The 16196-nt window shown below is 29.7% G+C and overlaps 1 protein-coding gene across 1 annotated transcript; it reads right to left on the bottom strand.

Annotated features, from left to right (window-relative positions):
* Positions 1-5991: 5991 nt before the first annotated feature.
* LOC131655109 (EG45-like domain containing protein 2) lies at positions 5992-6927 on the bottom strand. The gene is made up of 3 exons (XM_058925016.1): positions 6766-6927; positions 6323-6611; positions 5992-6234 (listed from the first exon to the last, which is right to left on the bottom strand). The coding sequence occupies exons 1-3, from the start codon at positions 6872-6874 to the stop codon at positions 6228-6230; spliced, it is 405 nt and encodes a 134-aa protein (XP_058780999.1). The 5' UTR covers positions 6875-6927; the 3' UTR covers positions 5992-6227.
* Positions 6928-16196: the final 9269 nt, after the last annotated feature.

Here is a 16196-nt window from a genome sequence, read left to right as displayed (position 1 = left end):
AACGAGAACACGAAGTTACTGATCAAAACATTAAATATCAAGGGGAACATGAAGTTACTATTGAATATTAACAGGAACAAATTTGGAATATTAACGGAAACACGAAGTTAGTGATCAAAATAATGAATATTAGCGATAACATGAAGTTACTGATCAAAATATTGATTTTTAACGGGAACATGAAGTTAGTGAACAAAATATTGAATATCAACGAGAACACGAAGTTACTGATCAAAATATTAAATATCAAGGGGAACATGAAGTTACTGGTCAAAATATTGAATATTAACGGGAAATGAAGTTTATTGATCAAAATATTGAATATTACTGGGAACACGGAGTTACTGATCAAAATATTAAATATTAACGGGAGCACGGAGTTATATATTAAAATATTAAATATTAACGGGAGCACAAAGTTAATGATCAAAATTGTGAATATTATCGAAAACATTCAGTTAATGATCCAAAATTTAAAAATTAACGGGAACACGAAGTTACTGATCAAAATAATAAAGGATGACGGGAACACGGAGTTATTGACAAAATATTGAATATTAACAGGAACACGAAGTTACTGATAAATTTTTGAATATTAACATAAACAATAAGTTACTGATAAATTTTTTGAATATGAACAGAAACGAATTTGGAATATTAAGGGGAACACGAACTTATTGATCAAAATAATGAATATTAACGGGAGCAAGGAGTTACTGATCAAAATAATGAATATTAACAAGAACATGAAGTTACTGATCAAAATATTGAAAATTAACGGGAAGAAATTTGAAATATTGACGGAAATACGAAGTTACTTATCAAAATAACGAATATTAATGGGAAAATGAAGTAATTGGTCAAAGTATTTTTCTATTAATTATGTATTTTGAATGAATCATTATTATAAATGGAGTTTGTAGTGGTTTCTCATTGGCCTACAAGAGAGAGCTGATCGTTTGAGATTGGGCTGATAGTTTGTAGTTATAATTAAGCCAAAATAACTAATTTTCTCCTTAGCTAGCCAAAAATAATCGATTCTCCTTAGCTGATAGTTTGAGATTGGGCTAATAGTTTGTAGTTTAATCAATTATATTAAATAGTTATCACTAATTGAATTATATAATTTGATTGAATATTTCTTTGTTATAATTTGTGAATTTGCGATTTTAAAACTTTTCCATTATAATTTGTCAAATAAAATATTATTATTTTTATAACTTTTTCAATTTTACCCAAAACTTAATCTTTTACTAATATCTTTTATTTTTCTCACTCACAATGCGCGAAAACGACGGGTACCCGTGCGAACGCACGGGTAAGACACTAGTTAAATGTAGAAAGAGAAAACTAATATTCCCTCCGTTCCTTTTTAAGTGTCGTTTTAGCATAAAGCTTTTGAACGAAGATAGTGGTTTATTAGAGTTATTTTTTCTATTATACCCTCATTTATTTTCTCTTTTCAAATAAATTTAATCATACATTCTCTCTCCTTTTCCAATAACTAATTGAAAAAATAATTAATTTTATGAAAAATGTGAAGTGGAGTTATTGTTAAAATAAGGGTATAATTGACTAATTATAACATTAAAATATAAAAACGACACTTCAATAGAAACAAAAAAAAATTTAAAACGACACTTAAAAAGGAACGGAAGGAGTACTCATTAATTTTAACTTACTATTGAAGTAAGAATATTATATGGTCTAGATGTGGAGTAAGGTTTCATAACTTATTCTTAAAATAAGAATATTCTTTCTTTTATATATAGGACGTATCATATGAGAATGTCTTTTTATATGAGAATATCAGAATAAATCCGAATTATTAGATTTTAAAATAAATAATAAATAAGAGAATTATCTGTAAATCTTTTGGATATACTGTTTATGATTGCTAATGATCAACTTAAATTAGTGGTGGATATGTAATGTATTCATTATCCATAGAGAATAATATAATATTGAATATTAAAGTGAAGTTTGCAACGACACGTTTATATTTAAGTAATTAATTTCAACTCATCAGCCATCATTGCAGAATTATAATTGTTCCAAACCTTTCTAAAACTGGGAGTTCACATTAGTGCAAAACTTTAATAAGCATTATCGTGGATGCGCTGATCGGTCACATGTTAATTCATGGTCAAAATTCATTATTTTTTTAATAAGACAACTTATATATTAAAAAAAATTATAAAAAAAAGTTGGGGGCAAGGATGTAACTCAACAACAAAAAATTAAATAAGTATAATCTATTTCCTTAAAAAGTCATCATAATCATGACCGAGTTTTCCTGCAGTCAATCAATCAAGCATTCACAATTTTGAAATGCTAGAGACCTTTTTATCAAGATAAGACTGTAAAGAATTAAGTTTGATATTTAAAATAATAAAACAAAAAATAAATATGTTTTATTGATCCATCAGATTTTGATCGGACTGTCAAAAATAATTTGAATATGTGTATGCGGGCATTTTTCTAACTGCAATAGAAAATATATAATGTTAATCGTTTTGGCTGAAATATCTATAAAAAGAATATAAAAATTAATCGCTAAATTCGTCATTAAGGAAAAAAAATGACTAACTTAATCTGTTTTGAACCGTTAAAGAATAAGGACCCGTTTATTTTGCTCTTTTTAAAAATGACTTTTTAGTGTTGTATAGGGTCTGTTTGTTTTATCTTAAAAAAATTAATTTTTTCTTTGTATTATTGAAAATAGATTTTACAAAACCGTTTTTTTAAAATATTACAAGTTTTTTTATATTTGTTTTTTATAAATTGAAACATTACTTTTGATATCCTAAAACATAAACAAATATTATTGAAAATCAAAATTTAGTCAAAATCACATTTTTTTTCAAAAAAAGAAATTTCAAATATCCACATTTTTTTAAAGCTAAAATTAACATACAAGTCCAAAAATAATATAAAACTTTAGTTTTTTTTTTTTTGTTATCTACGCATGAATTGCTATCTTGAATTTGAATAGTCTAAAAATATGAATATTCTAAAAGAGAACACTTTCAATCCACAAATTCCTCCAACCTCTTGTATTAGCATGATCAATAGCCTTCATCATATCATAGATATTAGTTTGACGAAGCACCTAAGTAATTATCAATAACATTTCTAACAATTGACAAGCTCGGGTTACCTCTAGATAATCCATCCATATAGGATTCCACCCCATTAGTCCTAAGGGGGTTTACGATCGTTAGATCGTTAGAAAAGGTTTTGAGGATGATGAACTCATGAATAGAGGAATACACATCTCCATGGAAAAATACTTGCATGAGCACAAACATAACAGGTGGTTATACAAACAACCAATCACAATTTTTTATTAATTAAAAAATAAAAAATATTTGTTTCTCTCTCCTAGTCAATCACAACCACCTCATGAATCCAATTAAAAAAGAAATTAAATTTTAAATAAATTTAAAATTTTCTCTTTTCTTATTGGTTGTTTCTAACACTCGTGATTTATGTTCGTATCCATGCAGGTTTTTCTCATACACATGTCCCTTAAATAGAGTAGCAGTCGTTTCCACTAACTGCTTAATACGCATTTACTCGTGATCAAAGCAAATCTAACCTTGCTGAAATTTTATGTTGTTCTTTGTGTTTCAAATCTTCCATATAATCATCATAATGATGATATTCAATATAAAAAAAATTTCGCTGAGAGTTTCATTTTTGATCAAGAATAAAAAAGGATTCAAAATTAGCCCATGTCTAGCCTTATATATGCCGACTAGATCCTTCATCCATCTCTAAAACTTTATGGTTTGCATGAAATTTAAAATTAAATGCTACGATGTTTCACTTTTTTTTTTTTTTACTAATACTTCGTCAAACTCAGTTTTGGTTACTAGAGGTAGACTTTATGTGAAGTTAAATCACTTCAAAAATTTTTACATGCTGAAAATTAAGTTGAAACTTTATGGTGCAACTTTCATGTTGATAGGAAGTTCTTCAACCATCAAAATAATCTCACAACACACTTTGCATCAATGCTATGTGTTAATCCGCTAGCAATAACACAACATTTCCCATGACAGCGGAAATGTCATGAGGACACGCTTCTCAATTTTTAGAGAAGGTCATCCTCTCTCACCACGAGAGAGACATTGCTAACATTTGACTCAGAGCCCTTCTCTGACGCAGCCCCATCAAAACATTTATATTCTATATGTCCAATCTTTCCACATTTCCAACATCTCACTCATTTCATTGTTTTTCTTCACATAAGGCCTTCTTCTAGCAACTAAAATTGAGTTTGATGAAGTATTATCCTTACTCTTTAATCTTCTTTTTTTCATAAATAATTTTACTAGCAACTTCTTCAAAACTCAAAGTTTTCTTTCCATTTATCAAAACAGGTTTAATATCCTTACATGAAGATGGAAGAAACCATATGAGTCTCAAAGCTTTATCTTTATCATCAATCTTGACTCCAATAGTTTCTATTTCAGAAACAATATCATTTAGAACACTTAGATGATCAGATACTTTTGTATGTTCATCCATACGCAAGTTATGAAATTGTTCCTTTTGACTGATACATTTTATAAAGAAAAATTTGAATCCTATATATAGTCTTGGATTTTCTCTTCCATCACAAAACTTAGCGACGTGAGACTTAGAAGAATTTCACTCATATACATAGTCTTAGACTTCCTCTTCATTCACAAACTAAACGATGTGAAACTTCTTCTATATATATTTTTAACCAACCTTAACAATTACAAAAGAAACACATAAAAACCACGCTGACTCCTCTTTTTGAAAAGTTTTCACTTGTTGCCAGCCCCTTATGCATAAACCTCAACTGACAAGAGACATAAAAATGTGTGGTATAGAAGTATGTCATAAAGCCTTTTCCCACCTAACCTCGGCATTGTTTCCACTAATGTGTATGTAAGCTCCTTTGAAACTTAGCTCACCCTCGCATTTGTCAGTTCAATCTTAATTTTTTGAAATTCAGGACAAATAATAAAATGGAGTTCTAACAACAAACTGACCAATTAATAAAAAATTTAGTTATAAATAATAATACTATTGTTAATTTTTTTAATTATTATAAATAGCCCGGCTCTGCCCAAGTGCATGATGGATTACAACACGGTCCTCAAATTTTAAGGGGTCCATTTTTTTATAATTAGATAAAAAATATTATAAACAAATAAAAATATTAAAAACATAAAATTTATATAAAAAATTATAATTTAAATAATATTTTGAATTTTTTAGTGTTTTGTTTGGTTAATATACAATTGCATTTTTTATGTGTTATTTTTAACTATTAAAATTAATTTTGTTTTAAAAAAAATTTAGGCCTATTTCTTAAATTAAAGCAAGGCCCCTGAATTGATTGGGTCGGCCTTGATTATAAAATAAAATCTTCTAATATATCTTTTTTTTATACCTGATAATTTTAATTAAGTTTGTGTACCGCTTTCTCTTTTTTTTGATGTTAGGAGAGTGAAAGTTGTAAGTAGTAATTGCATATTTTTTATTTGAGAAAAAAATTATTTATTTATCGAACTCTTTTTTTTTTTTTATATGAGGAACAAATGCATACAAAAGTCATAAAAGTTATCTGGTACCCAGCATTTGATCTATCTGAAATTCAACGATTCCAAGATCTAAAATTAGATTTTTAGGGAAATTATTTTTTTTAAACATTTTTGGTAAGTAATGTAATATTCTAGATAATGTAGTTTGTAAACAAATTAATTTATTAATATTATGTGTAAACAATGTAATATGAATTTTAATATTTTGAAAATAATAAAAATGCATTTGCGAGGGTTCAAACCCATATGCATATAACTTAAATCTTCAGTTTTATTATTTATGGAGGGGTAAAATGGCAATTTTTCATGACACTCTATGTTACCTCACTTCTTTTGCCGAAGTTAAATGTATTTTCATCCAAGATAAAATATATTTTTTATAATAGTGTACATTGATTAAAAAAAGTGGAAACTTGAGAAAAAACATTAATCAATTTGCTACTTCTTAGAATATGTGGATCATGAGAAATGCTATAAATTTTAAAGGAGAAAAAGCAAACATTCAAAACATTATATATTGCATAAAATCTATATCGTGTATTTATTCAATTCCCATATACTTGTGTTACACATTACTCTTCTTAATTTACACTAATTTCTGCAACATTTAAGCTATAGTCTCAGTCGAATTTCCTATATCCATCATATCCTGTATGAACAACAATATTTTAATAAGATAAAGAGGTAAAATATATTATAAAAAATATATGAATTAATAATAAAATGTACAAACTTACTGAATATATTCAATATTGATATTCGCATTTTGAAAACGTGAGATTGCTGAAAAAGCTTCAGTTGACATGTGAAAAGTGTGGGGGCATGAAGACTTTGTACAAGAAGTAATAGAATCAACAACTTTAACATCAATACTACCACCTTTGCATGGCTTGTTGATTCCACTCACACATCTCACTCTATATCTTCTTCCACATGCTGCACCATTATCCCATAACCCTTCATTCACTGCCACAAATATGTTACCTGGTGGAAACTGCTCTCTCCTACTTCCATCACAAGAAGTAGCTGCATAATATCAACCAACAAGTACGTAAAATTATCATCATGCAAACTAAATATAACACTGTGAACTCAGTTGATAGCTGTGTAAAAATTTTGAACTGCAAAGACCAGGGTCCGAACCGGTGAGTAATAAAAAAAATGTAAATTGTTGACTTACGTATATATGGAGGTCCATAAGAAGCAGCAGTACCAACATCTGCAAGAATTAAGGTCACTTGTTTGAACAATATGCTTGAAATTATTACAAGGGTAAATAGCTTCGTCATTATTGTTTTTTTCAAACCGAGATATGTTACTACCTAGTATGTTTTTGCTTGATGCTGCATGTGCACTCTCAATTTATAAGCATCATAAGGATTAATTTTCATGTTTATCACGACTCTAAATGTTGTTTTTTAAGTTAATCGTTGCTTTTAGAAAGTTGTAGATGAGGTTTAAGAGATTAAATAAAAATAAACAAAAGAAACGACCCACCAAGATGTTAATGGAGTATGAGAAAGCAAGAACCTATTTGTGCGTGATCGAGTTCCATTAATGACGGCTATTAGTGCAGTGTAGTGTAGTGGTATTCTTTATAAACAATTCAAACATTCAGTGTATTCTCAAGTTTTCAATCAAGGATTTCATCTCGTGGCAATTTTATGCATCATTAGTTTCATTTTTGACATGCGTGTGTGATAATGTTTTAATATGTGATTGGTGTAAGTGATGGATTGATTTGCATTAAATAAAAGAAGGTTTCATGTGATATTTTTTTATTTGGTTAAAAGAAGGGTAGAGATATCGGAGAGTGCATGTCATTCCAATTAGGTTGATACCACAAAACCAAACTAACAAATCAAGGGGAGTCATCGATCTCAACTAGGTTGCCAATTGCCATCACTCATTCAATCCAAAACCACTAGTCGAATTTTATTCAATAAACAAGATAATATAAAATTTGAAAGACATGACCAAAACTCATGCAATTTTATTTTAAAGTTTGAACGACATGAACCAAAATCCAATCCAAAATCACTAGCTGAATTTTCTTTTAGTAGAGTTTTTTCTTAGATGTTCTTTTTTAAATTTCTTTTTTTCTAAGTTTATTCACAAAGTTGTTTTAATGTTGTGTGATGAATAAAATGGTTAAAAGTTGAGTATCTATTTTTTTTTTTTTTTTGGTTGATGGCGGGATAGTCATGATCTTTTGATAAAGTAGCCGTTGTGATTTCTATACTACTTCATATCCTTTGAAATATTAGTAGCTCTTGTTGCACATATTATTGTATTTTTTTGCACGTAAAACTTGTACCATGTGTACTATTGTTGAGTTGTTTCTCGAATTTGAATATTGAGACGAAAAACAATTAAGTTATCTATCATTTAAGAAAGATAGATGTTCTACTAATTACTTATATGTTCTTTTTGCAAATACTCATCTATAACACTATCCACGTGGACATCGTCTGCTTTCTTTTCTCAGCTAAGCTTCCTTCCCTCAGATTTATTTCTCAACTTTTCATTTGCTTTTTCATGTACCTTTTGCCAGAGTATTATTATACTGATTTTTCTCTGCTTTGCTTCCATCCTTTCCCATCACTCTCTTCTCTTTTTCTCACCGTCTGGATTCATCTCTCTCTTCTCTTTCTTCATCTCTCTTTCTACTACAAACCCTAATTTCCATAATCACAAAATTTGACCTCATTTTTCTCTCCTCATCCATCCTATCGTTCTACTTCTTCTCCAAATTGTTTCAGCAATTTTGATGTGATGGTTTCTACTTTCAAACGAGGCAGATTTCGATGGTATTTGTTCTTCGTCGTCAACCTCTGTTATTACTCACAAATATTTGATTTTACATGACAAATCTTCTTCTTTTGCATACCCATAAATTGGTATTACAGTTTATTTTGATGATTTTGATTTGGTGATTTAGATTTAGATTTAATTTTTGTTGTTTCAGGTTTAATGGTGTTGATTCAAGCGAAAAAGGGGGAGATTCGCGGTGGTTTTGTAAGAAAAACTTCACTTTAATATTTTAGATCTAGGTCTAATTGTTTTAAACTGTTTGGAGATTTTATCTCAGGGACGATTAAGCATCTGAAGGAGTTTTGGTTCAACTTTCTCTTTTTTTTTTCTTGTGATGTTGTTTATATGTGTAGGTTTTTACAAACTTTATATATATGTGCATATTTTAGGATTTCTTACTGTGGAATTATAGTTTAGGGTTTCTTCCTCTTCATGTAAGTATTTTGTTGTTTAACAGTGTTTAATGGTGTATATGTATAATGGAATTTGTGGTAAAGATTTATGTTCATGTTTGGGAATGGTTTGTTTTAGTATTATGGCATATTCAAGTTTAAACACGTTGCCCGCAAAGTGTTCGATGAAAGTTTCAAACCAATCACTTTCTTAGCTTTTCTGTTTTAGATTCGCCAAATGAAGTTTTATTTTCATTTCCACTCTGTTATTGTTTTGAACTTCACCAAAATTTTCTGGTTTTGTAGTGGCGAGCCCGAATTAATCAACTACAAATTATTCATGGAGGCTGGTGATATCGTTCGGTATCTAAATTTCAACTTTTTGTTTTTTAGACCTCAAATTGTTTTTGAATACAAGTTTTAAACCTCGTGGTAGCATTTTAAACCTCTCGTCTTTTCTCTTTCTCATCCTTCATATAATGTTGTAATCAAATATCTCTCGTCAGTGACCAATCATGTTTTGATACATTGGCGGTTTGGACTCAATTATGCTATAGACATGAGGCTGAGCAAGTAACATTCAACTATGCATTGGTTTATTTATAATGAAATAGGTTTCTGATTTTTGTTACAACATAATTATGCAGGGCCATGGATGTTGGCGATGCTTAGTAAGAACTACAATTTTATCGGTGTTGCGAGGAAAGGTGATTCATATGGCAGTGAAGATAATCTTTTCATTCCACATTTGGGGTTCTATTCTTTTATACTAGATTGTTTTAGTTGTTTTGGATTAATTATTTATGCAGTGATGGTTACGAATTCAATACTCCGCACCATTAATTTCTAAATGTGACTAATAGTTCTCCTTAAACATGCAAACACTCATTAGAAGTTATGTTCATTGCTTATTTTCTTCAGTTGAATGAAGATAAAACATATTATAAGTATTTGGTTAAGTTATATGCTTGATGAGTTGGAAAAAAATAACTTGATTTTAGTCCATAAATACCTTATATGCTCATTGAAAGTTATACTCACTGTTTATTTTCTCTTATAACAAATTTCATGGACCTGCAAACTTACGGGATAAATGGTTTGAAAGGTTCAAGAGACATAACACAATCATGTAGATGTTAGATACTTTGATTTGAAGTAGTAAGTTGATTTCATTGCATTACGAATAGAATGTTAAAGCCATATTTATATTAAAAAATATGATTGATCTAAATGTTTTACGGGTATCAGACATTTTCCTATACATTCAATTATTATTTTTTAACGGGTATCAGACATTTTTCTATACATTCAATTATTATTTTTTCACAGGTACCGGACATTTTCCTTGAATTTATTTAAAAAAATTCTACACAAATAACACCACTAGAGAATAAAATTATTCTCTTACATTGTGTTATCATTATAATTAAATTAAAGAGCATTATCTTTAAGTCATTCATAGTTCAACAAAAATTACTCACTCTAGAAATATGAGTACACGAAAAAAAACCTTTGAGAAGAAAATTCCATCCACATAGATCATCTATTATTAAGTTTTCAAAGAACAATCACTAATACAAATAAGTAATCTTACCTTGAACGCGAAATGACTTTTACCTCGGTTACACATGCGATGTAACGAAGGGCGTCATAATAAGTGTGCCACTTAACCTCTCAGTTAATGCTAAACTGACGGGTAATGTATAAAGTGGTCACTATTGTGATCCCCAACGAGCTCAATTTTTTAATTTGTCAATGACAAAATTTTATCCCCTCGCTTTTGAAAATAACTGACGGTATAAGTAGTTTTTTCCCTCGGTTTTGACATATAATCGGTGGGTTAAACATGATTGAGTTTATTATATCAATGTGAATTGCTTGTTTCACCAAACTCTAACTGAAAATATAACCTTGAAAATTGATTTAGAAAGTGATAATACGAAAAACTAAGTTATGTTTGAAAAACAACTTACACTAATCAAAAGTTTTTTGACATCTTTTAACTCATTACCATTCTCTCTCTTTCTTTTATAGCTAAAATATCTCTATATTTTTCAAGTTTTTCAATTAACACTTCCTCGTCTACTATTTCATTCTTTAAAACATAAAATTTAATGCTTTGCAAAATGAAAAAGAAGAAGGACTTAAACGAAAACTAGATGCATACAAAGAAATTCTAACAATAAAAAAAAGAGGAAAAATGAGTTGAAAGATTCCAAAAAACTTTTATTAATATAACTTGTGAAATTCTGGTGTTTAGATCTCAGATGTCCTATGAGATGTCGAGACAATGATCTTTAAACAACACAAAATGACAAGGTATACAATAAAATAGTGAAGAAACTTAAAGAACGCAAGTAATTGTTCACCTAGTTTGGTATATAACATTAACTACTCTAGGGGCTACCAAGTAAGGGATAAGTCCACTATGATAGTATTAGTTTGAAGTGTTGTGTAAATAACCTCCGCTTCACACGTAAACAACCTTTGATTTATTGCCTTCTCGCCTAACCACTACATGTGCTATACTTCTACCTAAGACTCGCCTAGGTATGACCCTTTTCTCAATCCTCCTCAATCACAATCGTGATAATCAATTCAGGGTATAGATCCTTATAAATTTCTTCTTTTAAGTCACCATTTAAAAACGGCTTTAACATCCATTTTGTGTAATATTAAGTTACAAGCCACAATTAAAATGATTACCCTAAGGGATGTAATTCTAGTAACTTGAGAAAAAATATCGGAGAAATATATTCTTTCTCTTTGCCTAAAACCTTTAACCACAAGGCAAGCCTTGTATTTATCAATTGTACCATCGGGTTTTATTTTCTTTTTCAAAACCTATTGAAAGCCAATTGGTTTGTAACTAGAAGGCAAATATACTAAGTATCGAGTCTTATTAGATTATAGAGAATCCATCTCATAGTTAATAACTTCTTGCCACAAATTTGCATCCAAATATGACTATGCTTCTTGAATATTTGTTGGATCTTCTTCTACTTCTTATGCAGCATAATCAAGCATATAGTATTTACCAATTATTAATCTTATAACTCTTTGAAATTTTGTTTCTCCTTCATTGTTGCTTTCAGAGTTTGTTATTAAAGGAATGTGGTTCTGTTGAGTGACCCCACTATTTTTTTATTTTAAAGGAAATTTATTTTCATAGAATTCAACATCATTTGATTTTATGATCAATTTAACATTTAGGTTATAAAAATTATATTTCTTATTGTTTACTGCATACCTAACTACACATTCATAGGCTCCGCTATCGAGTTTTATTCACTTTGAATATAAAATGCTAACTTAAGCCAGACATCCCCGAGGTCTAAAATAAGATAAGTTTGTTTGTATTTTATTCATTATCTCATAATGAGATATCTTATTTTTTATATTTCGGAGCTCTATTCAAGACATAGCAAACAGCCAATAAAATGTCCCTCCATCAGTGATATGAAGCACTAGAATTTAACATAATAGTAATGACTAATTCACTAAGATATATATCCTTTCTTTCAAATTTACCATTAATTTCAAGAGAATATGGTGCAATAGTTTCATGTATAATTTCATGTTATCTATATAATTCTTTAAATAAACTAGAATCATACCTAGTTACTTTATCACAACCAAATCTCTAAATTATTGTGAGAATTGGATCGAACTCTATTAGGTCGAAGGTAGCTTCTGGTTCGATAGAAAATATTCATGAGGTCGAAGCTTGTTCGCATGCTGCAATCAAAGACCTACATACTGTAGCGGAAGTGTGTTCTAGTATGTGGGGGTTGAAATGCTAGGGTTGTTAGTTTTCGATTTTGGCCTGTTTGTTATGTCCAATTGTTTAAGTTAGCTTGTACCCTGAGCTAGCTTCTAATGGGTATTTGTGAAAAAGTCCATTAGTCTAGTATGTTACGTTTATTATAAATAGCATACCAGTCTCTCATAATTGCGTACTGCAAATCCTGATTTAGGGTGAGAGGATTATTTGTTATTCTTGTAACACTTGTAATCTTTATTGGTGCTGTGAGCGTGGAGAAGATGCTTTCAAAAAGTATGAGATTGAAAAGTTCACCGGAGAGAACGATTTTGGTATATGGCGCTTGATGATGAAATCCCTACTGGTCCAGCAGGGTTGTTTGGAAGCGTTGAAGGGAGCGACAGCTATGAATGCTGCGTTAACGGGAAAAAAAAAAGACGACCATGATCGAGAAAGCCCACAATGCAATTATGTTGAGCCTTGGTGATAAGGCTCTTCGATAGGTATCAAAGGAGACGACAGTGTCATACCCCAAATTTGCCCGCCCCATTGCGAAGGAAATTCAAATGATTTTCAAATTGGGTTTTATAAATTTCTTTGGTTTATTACACTAACATTTTGGGTTTTATAAATATTCGTTTTCAAGTCTATTTAAAAATATAATAGTTTACTTTAAAATTATTTATATTTTTTAAAAATAACAAATGCTTGCTCACCCTTATATTTTTTCAATTGGTTTTTTATTTCGAATAAACAACATTAGCATAATATATAAAGAATAAAACTTACAAGTAAGAGCTAATTGTATTTTTTGGTGCGAGCATTTTTCTTATTTGACATTTTGACATAATTTTTACTCGTAACAATATCCACTATTTTTACAATTTTCCACAAACTCTCTTGTTTTCAAACCCTCGTTTCAAACTTTCTACGTTTTTCAACTAGAGGATATTTTTTTATATGAAGCCTCCCTAATTTTAATTTATTTATTTTCCAACTAGAGGATGATTTTTTTTTTATGATTGTGTTTATATAAAAAAAAATTATTTTTGTCTTGAACAGACACTAACATTCCCATTTCAGAAAATCTCACTCATTCACAATTAAAACACTTTTTCTACTCAAAACCTTTTTAGTCTTTATTTCCCATATGATGAGAAATTCTCGGATGGTTATCTCTTCAAATTTTTTATTATACTCCAGTTTATTTTGTTCATATATGACACAGATCAATTAGAACACATGATACATATTTTTTACTAACCATTTACGATTTTTAATGTTATATATATGATGTATTTTTATTATGTATTTCATATTTTTTTAATTAAACTTATATTTTTTTCTTTTACATTTAAAATTATATTTTTAATTCACTATTTTCTTCACTAACCTGCTTCATCCCCGTGTTTCCACCATAGTAAAACCAAGCATCAATGAACATGGCATCAGAAAAACAAACAATCACACCAATACACCATCATCTTCCAAATTTTCAAAAAAAACATAGCCAAAATCAAAACATTCAAACAAAGACAAAAACAACATTTTGAATAAAAAAATTCAAAACATCTTCCACCATTAAAGTGATTAAACCATAACAAACTTATAACTAATTCATGAGCTCTAACTCTTTTATTTTGGTTTCAGCTTTGCTCACTAAACAAGAAATAATCGAAAACAAAAGAACCATTGAAACTGCAAGCAACTTCAGGCGCCACTGACCATCGCGTCGATATGTGCCTCGGCTCTGGTACCAACATGAAAGGATCGACCAACGTGTCTTGATATGGGCTGACACAATCTCCTCGACAATGGAATAGGATAAAGTAAATTTAGAATGAAAGGGTTATTTTTTATTCTTGTAACACTTGTAATTTTGATTGAAAGAGAAAGTAAAGAATAACAGTTATAATCAATCCTTGTTGTTCTTCTTGCTTTCCATTGTGTTCCCTATTATACTCTGTTCTTGGCATCGTTTTCACAATAATTATCTTACTAAGTTGATTTTCAATTTCATTTACCAAAGTCTTCAAAATGTTTAGGGTTTCACTTTAATCTCTGTTATGTATACAATAATATAATCAAAGCAATCGTCAATAAAAGAGATGAAATAGCGTTTACTATTTCTGGTTAAAGTTGTTAGAACATGAAATGTTCTGATCAATATTTCTAGTTTTGATGATAACATTATATATGAATTTTGTGTAAGACAACATGGTACTCTAATTATTCATGTTTTCCATTTCAGGAAAAGTCTAAAAGAGTATGCACTAAATCATCATTCAGAAGCTCTGACCCATAAGATCTGGATGACTTCATCAGAACATGGTATGGATGACATCAGAAGATGGTCTTAAGGAAATCAGAACATGGTCTTGAAGGCATCAGAAGATGACAGTCAGAAGCAAGGCTCTGAAGATCTGATGGTATCACGCTACAAAGAACTTCCAAAGTCTGATGACTGAAGTTGCATCTGCATCAACGTTGAAGACTCTGATATTCAAACGTCATTCTATTAGTCTGAGTCTAGAAGAAACTACAAGATGAAAAGGCTACAACGTCAAATCTGTCTGACTGACAAAAGGAACGTTAGAATCTACAAAAGGCAAAGTCAGCAAAAGCAGTTGAAGCATGGCTCGAGGTAGTTGACAAAAGACTGAAACATTAAATGCAGCAGTGTACTATTCACGCAAAGCAAATGCTACTCAACGGTCACATTTCTCACTGCCTATAAAAGAGAAGTTCTGATGCTGAAGCAGCTAACATTTCTCGCTCTAAGTAACATTACGCTGCCAAAACGTTGTCACTCAAAAACAGCAAAGAAAACTTCATCTTCAACCTCACAACTTGTAATATCTTAGTGAGTGTTAGAACTTAATCTTGAAAGAAAAATCACTTGGTGATTATAGCTTATTAAGAAGCACATTATACTCTTGTATTATTGTTTACATTTGTAAAAGGAATTTCCTAGAGTGATAAAGTTGTGATCTGTATACTCTAGAAGACTTAGAAGTTGTCTAAGTGGAGAGCCATTGTAATCAAGTTTGATTGGTGGATTAAATCCTCAGTTGAGGTAAATCATTTTGTAAGGGGTGGACTAGAGTAGTTTGGTTAACAACAAACCAGGATAAAAATATCTTAGTGATTATTTTTTATCTGCCATTTTAGAAACAACCCTTATTCAATCCCCCCTTTCTAAGTGTTTTTCACTCCTTCAAAAGTTCTATCAAATTCACATATATCATATTGCATTAGATTTAAAGGTTTAAATTCTTTTATTACTTATTTATGTGAAGTTTTAATTATTTTAGCTTGACTACAATATTCACATGTTTCTAAGTTATTGACATTTAACTTTAGAATTAAGTCTAAATTACTTAAATTAGAAATAATGAGCTTTTATTAAAATTACCAAACATTAAAATTACACAAAGAATAGACAAAAAGATATTGTTTATTCATTTCAACGTTCAACTTTAAAATGTCATAAACAACATAGCATTTCCCAACAAAAATAGCATTTCTTAGTGATGGTGTTCAAATATGCCTCAATACACTAACCAAATTCGTCCTTATTCATTAGAAAATCATAAGCAAGATTCTTTCTAATCTCAGAAGCATGCATGGCATCCTTCAAGA

This window comes from Vicia villosa, linkage group LG3 (genome assembly GCF_029867415.1).
Source record: "Vicia villosa cultivar HV-30 ecotype Madison, WI linkage group LG3, Vvil1.0, whole genome shotgun sequence".
Lineage (NCBI taxonomy): Eukaryota > Viridiplantae > Streptophyta > Magnoliopsida > Fabales > Fabaceae > Vicia > Vicia villosa.
The sequence above is the reverse complement of the archived record's forward strand: the minus strand, read 5'-3'. Positions and strand labels throughout refer to the sequence as shown.